At 33.6% G+C, this 9,948-nt stretch overlaps 2 protein-coding genes across 7 annotated transcripts in view; both read right to left on the reverse strand.

Annotated features, from left to right (window-relative positions):
• LOC116853272 (cytochrome P450 4C1-like) overlaps window positions 1-2,103 on the reverse strand; it is an 8,775-nt gene extending 6,672 nt beyond the window's left edge. For 3 of the 4 annotated variants that reach the window (XM_032834259.1, XM_032834258.1, XM_032834257.1), the window contains exons 1-2: window positions 1,608-2,103; window positions 1,192-1,298 (exon numbers count right to left, since the gene is read on the reverse strand). In XM_032834259.1, coding sequence (XP_032690150.1) covers window positions 1,192-1,298; window positions 1,608-1,776 — 276 coding nt within the window. In that variant the 5' untranslated portion in view covers window positions 1,777-2,103. Of the gene's footprint in view, window positions 1-590 lie in introns of all 4 variants that reach the window. The other variant, XM_032834260.1, reaches the window with a different exon arrangement.
• LOC116853270 (cytochrome P450 4c21-like) overlaps window positions 1-7,939 on the reverse strand; it is a 34,246-nt gene extending 26,307 nt beyond the window's left edge. Inside the window, exon 1 of one of the 3 annotated variants that reach the window (XM_032834254.1) lies at window positions 7,801-7,939. The gene's annotated coding sequence lies outside the window, so the exon portion shown is untranslated. Of the gene's footprint in view, window positions 1-2,110; window positions 2,468-7,796 lie in introns of those variants that run through there. The other 2 variants (XM_032834253.1, XM_032834255.1) reach the window with 2 other exon arrangements.
• Window positions 7,940-9,948: the final 2,009 nt, after the last annotated feature.

Raw genomic sequence — 9,948 nt, forward strand, 5'->3', positions numbered from 1 at the left:
ATCAGAGGATGGCTTGAGCGAGAGCACGTTGGCTCCTGGAGGGCGGTGGGAGGCTGCCGGACAGCTAAACGGCTAATGGAGCAACCATCGCCGGGGAGAGCCAACGAGCTCCTGGCCATGAACAGACTAAGGCTGAAGGTGAGATTGGGTCTTCTCACGGGACACATCACACTGAGGAGCCATCTAAACAAACTTGGGCTTACAGAACAAAGTGACTGCCGCCTATGTGGTGAGGAGAGAGAGGACAGCGCCCACATTTTATGTCGGTGTCCTGTACTTACATGCAAAAGATATAGATCCTGGGGCTGCATGTTCATGGAGCCTGAGGATCTAAACGGAAAAAGGGTTAGCAGCTTGATTGACCTGGCGTCAGATACTAGGCTGGGTTTATTAGCGCAATCCTAAAAAAATAGCGGGAGGTCACAATGGAACTTCTAGATCTAGGTGACGCAAGGGCATTAAAGTGCCCACATGCTCCACTACTACTACTACTACTACTACTGCATCCAACCCATGTCGTGTAAGAGTGCGATGACTATCTTTCGTATGTTATAAATATTACAAATAAGTCTTTTTTTGCGAGATCTCACCAGGAGCAGTAACAAGCCCATTTCCTATACCCGCTTTGAAAACTTTGTATGTTGTGCTTTTATTCAAGCAGCTAGGATTTTGAAGAATAGTCTGCAATATAAAACTGATTCAATAATACGTTCGTTTCATTATTATCATTATGATATTCATATAAAGAAAGCGATTTCTTTATATAATGTATAATTAAAGAAGGTTGAAAGTTTGTTGCTAAAAATGATGATAATTTGCTATAAAAAATAATTTGTTACCAAAATAGAAAACTACACTAATGTATGATTATTTGTAACTCATTCATACACTTAGAAAAAGAAGTGGTTGTATTTAATAAGTCCTTGCTTGAACGAACAAAATTCATTCAAGCAAACATTTAGTAAACTAAGTAAATTATATCGTTGCTGCAACGAGTTATCTATTGACTCAATGATGGCGATTTGATTAGTAATATCAACGTAACTTATTCTTGCACTAACGCATAATTTTTCCAAAAAAGATTATATTTTTTTGAAAGCGGGTGATCGCCGATTTTTTCGAATCAACTGCTTTTTTCTCTTTATATATAAATAAATTAACAAATAAGTAATACAAGCATTGCATTCTTACTTTTATTTGGTCCGGTTCGGTTATATATATAATTAATTTACTGCCCAACCAAAATCGAAATGGAGACGGGTAAGTATCGATCAGCAAACATAAACTATCCAACAGTTCTGAAATTTTTTATACTTCAGAAACATATTACTGTTAAGCAATTGTCTACATTTAATGATATTATATTTTTCAACGAATAAACGTCAAAATATTTTATTCTGAAATAATATTGGTTTACTTTTTTGCGAAATCTTTAATTACTTTTTTCTAAAAGATCATACTTTAATGATTTGACAGGAAATTGAATTTGCCTAATAATTTGATTGTCAATTTAAACCCTACTATAATTTTATTAAATTTTACTTTTATCTTTCCAAATTTTTATTATCCATTAATAATGTTGACAAATATATAAACGACAATATTACCGTCAAAATTTTTCTGCAGGAAATAGTGGGCATTCCCAATAATTGGTTTCGTTTTTGGACCTAGTAGTGCATTTGCCGCTTGAATGAATCGTAAGCTTTTACGATTATTCGGGATTAAATAGATTATACCAACACATATTAAGATCAAAGCTGTGCTTGTGAGTATCATTATGCTGATAAATTGTTAGACGACGATGTAACCAGTGCTATATAATTCGGTTTTATGCGTTCAACAAATGATAACTCTGTAATGAGCAATTTTTGAACAAAAATATAAATCGCGTAAATTTGTTACGTTACCTATATTATTTTGATGTTCTAATAAAAAAAGGAGAAACAGAAATAGTAATACACGATACAAAATTAGAACGTAAAATGTCTTAAAGGCGTTTTAAGGACATCTTATATCCCGATTTTAGACATGTATCATATGGTTAATTACTCCACTACGTGATTATAAGTATAAAAAACAGTTTTCAATGCACTTAGATCATAATCAATACCTCATAAACAGAATTTCCGTCTTCACATTCCTCCAAAAAAGTCTGTATGAAATTTCTGGAGAGTCCAATGTATCGTTATATATGTTTCCACGAAGCAAGAAGCATAAGATTTTCCACTTTCGATACTACGTAGTATACTTCTAGTAACTGCTAAGCAACACTGTTGAAATGGAGAGATAAACTTCAAGAAATAGGAGCTGTATGTGTGTTATAAGGCATTCACAAAAGTTATTATTTTGCATACATTATAATAATAATTTACATAATAATGTAGTTTTTACTATCTCCAACTGCCAGTCATTATGACGCAACTGAAACTGTTAAAGTGTCATTACATGCAAGAATCAAACCCGTGCGCAACACCTTTACGCATAAATCTAAACCATTCATATTTCAGCGTCTTGACGCTATTACGGCAATGTTGCGTAATAGAATCTGTCTCTTTCTTTCTGCGAATATTTGTAACACAAGAAACATTTTTCTTTTGTTTTACTCATATTGCATTTGCAATTATTGATATTATTGCAATTAACTTCACCGTTTGTTTGTAATATTCGTCCCACGTAGTACAAAGCACTTGCAAAGCACTTATATAGCGCTTTTATAGCAGTAAGACACCTGCAAAAGCGTTTTCTGTGCGCTTTGCAGACGCTGCTATGCTACTTGGGGTTACTGATAATGCTACTGCATTTTAATAACCACAAATGATGCCGAGAATTAATAGACATTTTGTAATATCTTGCAACTTTTTCTGAATTGCTAATAAATATCTCGAAATTCAACTGACAGTTCAGTACGCATTAAATTAACCTTGCGTTTCAGCAACAAGTCACTATATTTTACTATGCATGTGATCAACACTTGACGCTCGACGCTCTTATGGAAAGGCACCTTTAATGTCATCAAACTATATCAGACTATATCAGACCGATAAAACTATATCAGACTTATGTCAGACCAGTTTATTAAGGACGACAAAGTCCAATAGGGATCGTACGACGAGTTTGAAGTGCGAAGATAATTACGTATAATGCAGAGAACTTTATATTTCTCCTATCATTACTGTTGATTTATTGTTGTTTACAGCAGATTTTAAATGTTTTGTCAATGTTTGCGTCATTGTTTGCGTTCAGCAAATACAACGATTGAGTAATTCGTCAATATAATTAGTAAGCATGTGCCGGATATCCGGCAACTATTCGGTATCCGGTCTATCCAGCCATCTTTTTACAATCCGGATAGCCGGTTAGCTGGATTTTATTAGTATCCGGCCGGATATTACTGGATATAACCGGATATTAATTTATTAATATAAGTTTGAAAGTTTGTGCCATTAATGCAGAATTCGAAATCCAAACCCGGGAAAAAGAATCAGATAAAAGCCAGAAATGGATTTTGTTAAGATCTGATCAGATATAATTAGAAATAATTCAGATATGATTTAGATCTGTCCATATGTAATCATATATAATCATATGTACAAATATATATGATTATATATGGACTGATCTGAATCATATCTGAATTATATCTGATCAGATCTTGACAAAATCCATATCTGGCTTTTATCTGAACTTTTTTTTCCCGGGAAGTTCTTTAAGAACAGACAAACTAATTATCTTTTATTAAGTCAACTCTGTAATATAAATCTTTCTGAAGATTTATTTTCAACAATGCTTAGCAATGTCGCTAGAGTAACCCGCTCTTTTAGACCAGCACCATACACGATGGGACGCACGATATCCAATGAGCATACAGTTTTACCGGAATACTTTAATTGGATATCGCTCGTCACATATCACGTGTTGTGTCGCACATCATGCTGGTCTGCAAGAGCCATAAGAAAAGAAACAAAAACTCTGTTGTAAGGGGTGAGGTCCAGTTGCACAGAGCCCGATTGGACACTGAGTGTAATGATTAGTTAGATTTAATTGGGTTTAATAATTATTAAATTAGATAAAGCAAAATACCGGTTGGTACTGTGCAACTGACAAGGAACATTCGCGAAGTGTGTGCCTCAGATTTCGATGAAACTTGACATATTTATAGAGTGGCCAAAAATAAGAAACCTAAATTTTTTTATCGGCATTGGCGCAGGTTTAAGGGGCGGAACTATCACTCAAAGTTTCATGCTCTTTTTACTATCTCTGTAACTATTGGAGATAGAAAAAAACTTTAGACAAAATTTATGCGGTTTTGGTGAATGTTCACTTTAGGGGAGTTACCTCTGATGACTTTGATTTTAGCATATGTTGTTAAGGTCATTGTCCTGAGTAACACGCAAAAGGTTTTAGCTGTCGCTCGTTATTTATTAAAAAGTTATTAACAAAAAAAGTTTTATAAAAAGACGTAATCTTGGTATACAATATACATTGAAATATGGTATACGTATATGCGCGGAGGAGAGGCTCCGCCCTTCCTCCTACAATCCCTCCGCAAAAAACCTAACCCTAACCTAACACATCTACTGAAACATGGCAAAAATATACAGTATGGTATGCATATACTGTTTGCGTATATACGTGTACAGTTTACTATATTTTAATAGATAGGTTAGGTTATTAGGGGAGGGAGTAGAGGGAGGGGCGGAGTTTTAAAACTTTTAGAACTTTTTTTGTTAAGAACTTTTTAACAAACAACGAGTGACTAAAACCTTCTGAAGATTATTCAGGAGGATGACCTCTATAAAATATGTCAAGATCAATATCATCGGAGGTGACTCTCCTAAAGTGAACATTTATCGCGGTTTTTTATAAAAAATAAAATAGCTAAAAAGTTTTTTTTTATCTCCAATAGTTACGGAGATAACAAAAAAGGCATGAAACTTTGAGGGATAGTTTCACCTCTTAAACCTGAGCCACTGCGGATAAAGAAAATATGGGTCTATTATTTTTGCCATTCTATAATTATGCCAAGTTTTATCGAAATCGGAGACACACACTTCGCGAATGTTTTTTGTGAATCTGTGCAATTGGAACAAACTCGTTGTAAGATACGTGATGTAAATATTCTGCAAAAACATCTTATGACTGATTTTAATGACCAAGTATGTATTAAGAGAACTAGAACTGTGTGAAATCTTTAAAAAAGCGATTTTTGGGTTTTTTTATAATCATTTAGTACAATTCTTTAAGAACATTTCGGCGTAAGAAGAACCTCGATATTTGCAAAATTGAGTTCAGGAGAGCGAAAAATGTGAGGCGGCGTGCACCTGGCGGAGCGCACGTGATCATGTAGTGTAAGATATGTAAATATTGTTTATTTAACAAACTGATATACAGTAATAACGTTTCTAAAACTTAGAAATAATAATATTGAAAAAATAATAAAGTCTATAGACGGGTGGAGATCACTGCTACAAATATAAGAGTAACAACAAAGGAGACGAGAACAGTCGGTCGGTCGGTAGTAGAAGTAGTCGGTCGTTTATTTTTCAAAATAGAATTTTCCGCTCGTTTTGCCACGATTACTCAAAGACGGCTAAAGATATCGACTTAATCATTTTTTTAAATTAATGATAAAGACGTACAGCATAGATTGAACCGAAGTTTGCTTATGAAATTTAATTTTTTAACATCGTTTTAACAATAAATAATTTGAATTTTTAGACATTTTTGGTTTTTTGTCCGTTATTTCTCTTATTTTCTAGATTTTTAGTCCCATTTCGGTTCAATCTATAAAGGAAAGTCTCACCTACAAAATGACGTTTAGCGCATTAAAAAATTCCAATTCGTTTCTCCGGAATCATGGCAAAACCACAAAAACGTTTCTTAATTTAACAATATCTCACTCAATTATTAATATTTTTTGAACTTCTACCGCTTATTGTATTTTTAAATCTATGTAAAAAACTAGAAAAAACAAACCTTTACTTGTACGTTTACTTGTTTGTCGACAATCGTCATTCGAATTTTACTCAATTTTTGGAAGATAAAACTGTTCTAGTCCCCTTAAATTATATGGCAAATATAGGTAAAACGTTATGTAATAACCAGGAGCAGTAGCAAGCCCATTTCCTTGCGCTGCTTTGAAAACTTTGTATATTGAGCTTTTATTCAAGCAGCTAGGATTTTGAAGAATAGACTGCAATACATAAAACCGATTCAATAATTTTGTTATTACTACTATGATATTCATGGTTTTCTTTATTAATATATAATTAAAAAATGCTAAAAGTTTGTTGCTAAGAATGATGATAATTTGCTATCAAAAATGATTTGTTACCAAAATAGAAAACAACACTAATGTATGATTATTTGTAACTCATTCATATACTTAGAAAAAGGAGTGGTTGTATTTAATAAGTCCTTGCTTGAACGAACAAAATTCATTCAAGCAAACATTTAGTAAACTAAGTAAATTATATCGTTGCTGCAACGAGTTATCTATTGACTCAATGATGGCGATTTAGTAATATCAACGTAACTTATTCTTGCACTAACGCATAATTTTTCCAAAAAAGACTACTATATTATAAATAAGACTACTAGTATATTTCTTTGAATGCGACGATTTTTGTAATCGACGATTTTTTCGAACCAACTGCTTTTTTCTCTAATATATATAAATAAATTAACAAATAAGTAATATAAGTATTGCATTCTTACTTTTATTTGATCTGGTTCGGTTATATATATAAATAATTTGCTGCCCAACCAAAATCGAAATGGAGACGGGTATGTATCGACCAGCAAACATACACTGTCCAAAAATTCTGAAATTGTTATACTTCAGAAATATATTACTGTTAAGTAATTGTCTATATTTAAGGATATTATATTTTTAAACAAATAAACATCAAACAATTTTATTCTAAAATAATATTGGTTTACTTTTTTAATAGACAAAGTCTTTAATTACTTCCTTCTAAGAGATTATCATACTTCAATGGTTTCATAGTAAATTAAATTTATTAATGATTTGAATGTCAATTTAAACCCTACTATAATTTTATTAAATTTTACTTTAATCTTTACAAGATTTTTATTATTCGCTTGTAATGTTGACAAATATATAAACGACAATGTTTCCGTCAAAATTTCTCTGGAGAAAGTAGTGGGCATTTCCAATAATTGGTTTTGTTTTTGGACGTGGTAGTGCATTTGCCGCTTGAATGAATCGTAACCGCTTATGATAATTCGGGATTAAGTAGATTATACCTACACATATTAAAATCAAACTTATGCTCGTGAGTATCATTATGCTGATAAATTGTTAGATGACTGTGTAACCAGTACGATATAATTCGGTTTTATGCGTTCAACAATCGATAACTCTGTAATGAGTAAATTTTGAACAAAATATAAATCGTCTCGCGTAAATTTGTTGCGTTACCTATATTATTTTGATGTTTTAAGAGAAAAACAGAAATAGTAATACACGTATAAAAAATTTTTCTCAAATACACTTACACAACGTTTAGAATCGAATAAAATGACGTATAATGTCATAAAACCGTTTTAAAAACATTTTATGTCCCGATTTTAAATATTATGTTGTGTGGTTAATTATTCCACTACGTATAAGTATAAAAAACAGTTCTCAGTACACTGAGATCATAATCAATCAGTCCTTTTCATATTATAGTAATTATTAAACTATATTATCATATTATTATATATTAATTATTATACTATTTGTTATATCAATTATACTAATTATTGTACTAATTTTTGTATTTCCTTACCTACTTTTAAAAAATCGATATGAAATTTCTGAAGAACCCAATGTGTGTGTGTGTGTGTGTGTGTATACGTTTCTCACGAAACAAGAAGCACCAAATTTTCCACTTCCGATGCTACTTAGTATACTCGCAACTGCCATGCAACACTGTTGGAATGAAAATGTAGACTTCAAGAAATCGGAGCTGTACGCATTAGCGAAGATAAGGCATTCGCAAAAAAATAATATTTTACATACATTGCAATATGTTTCGTGTTTTTACTATCCCTGTTTATATATCTCACTATGACGCATTTAATGGTCTTAAGATCATATTGATCTAACGAATCCATCAAAGACGACAAAATTCAATAGCTATTATATGGTGAATTCGCGTTCGAAGATAATTACCTATAATACAGAGTATTTTATATTTTTCTTATCGTTATTATCAATACACTATTGGTTGCGACAGATTCTCAATGTTTTATTCATGACAGACTCTAAGGAAACGGTAAGATATACTTAATCTTTTATATATCATAATCAACAATTAAATATTCTCCTAAAAGAAAACGGTAGAAGGTGATAGAAAATAATTGGATTCTCTACAGATCCCATCGATTTCAATCGCTTTTTTCCTTTTTGATGTTTTTTATCACAATCATTTAAGACGGTTTCAGTTATTTTTGTTGCCTTATAATGACTTCGTAATTGTATAGGGTCTGTTTGACGCAAAATGCATCAATGTACGTATATAAATAAAATAGGTCAAACCACAGTAAACACAAAGTATCATCCATATTACAAAGTCAGTTCAATTATATAGTATAATATGTTATGTAACTGTTACTTTTGTTACGTCTGGATGTTACGTCCTGGTGAAGAACGCAACACGACGTAAGGTCTCGATCGTACTAGCAAGTCGAGTTACGAGTCAACGACCAGAAGGATCGCTTTACGCGTGTACCGACGTACGACGAGTGGTCCTTTTTCGATCAGAGAACTGAATCTCTTTATCGCGGACGGACCGAGAGCGGATAAGAGAAATGAAGGGGGAAAAGGGAAGGATTCGAAAAGAAATTGTGATATAATTTGAATTGGAATTTAGATAATTCTTAACGATTACATTTATTTTCCTCGCGGGGTTGTTACAATTTTTATTAATTACTAGCACGGAGACAAAGTACGCGCGTGTGTGTGTGTTTGTGTGTGTGTGTGTGTGTGGACTTCTGGGTGAGGGTGAGCACTAATGTTCAGGATCATTGGGAGGTAAAGAGAGTGAAAAGTTCTAGGAGTCTAGGAAGCAACCTGTGCGTAATCCGGGACAAATACTGTACGCGAGCTACCCGGAGTTAAAGTTTTGATATTGAAGAAAACGAGTAACAAACTATAACTTACTGTTGATGTGCGATTTGGAGGAGAGAGTAACTGTTGCTGGATTTCTCAGTTGGGCCCCTTTCGATCCTCGTCTGAATAGAACCTGGTGTTCGTGTGTGAGGGTTGCGGACGATCGCACGATGAATACAGCAATAAGCACAGAGAGTTGAGTAGCTGAACTCTTAGGGTACTTGGATTTTTCCTCAGTAGAAGTACAAGAGTAAGAGAAGTCCAAGAGTAGTGACGTGAAGTCCAAGAGAAGAAGTGGTAAAAAGTGACCCGCGGTGCGCGGAGTCGCGGTTATATACGATATCAACTGGAAATGGTTTGGTAGGGAAAATGTGGAAATTTGGGGGTTCATAGGTTGTTGGATTCGTCAGAGAAAATGGTATGGGGGACTGTTGCATCCAGTAGTAAGTAAGTAGACAGTGTTAAGGAAATCTTCTTGGCTGGGGTTGTGGGTGGAGAAAATCATACATTTCAAAAGAGAAGGTTATTGGAGGATTCTTAAGGTAGTGAGGGAATCAGCAGATGAGGCGGAACCGAATAACGTAAGTTAGAAAATGTAACGGACATAATTTTTTGTTATCCAGCGGTTCCTTTGATCCCAAGGATAAGGTCCGGTGAAGTTTACTTTGCGGATTAAGGAGTTTTAGTGCTGTATTTCCCAGGGTTATTTCGGAATTTTAGTCGGAATTTTTATTGGGGATAGACAAAAAAAAAGTCTTACGATTCGGAATAGTTTGTTGTTTCCTGACAGAGGAGGCAAAGATAGAGTGCATGACTCATGTCTGCAC

This window comes from Odontomachus brunneus, unplaced genomic scaffold (genome assembly GCF_010583005.1).
Source record: "Odontomachus brunneus isolate Ranch 3 - 2012 unplaced genomic scaffold, Obru_v1 Obru_scaffold_299, whole genome shotgun sequence".
Lineage (NCBI taxonomy): Eukaryota > Metazoa > Arthropoda > Insecta > Hymenoptera > Formicidae > Odontomachus > Odontomachus brunneus.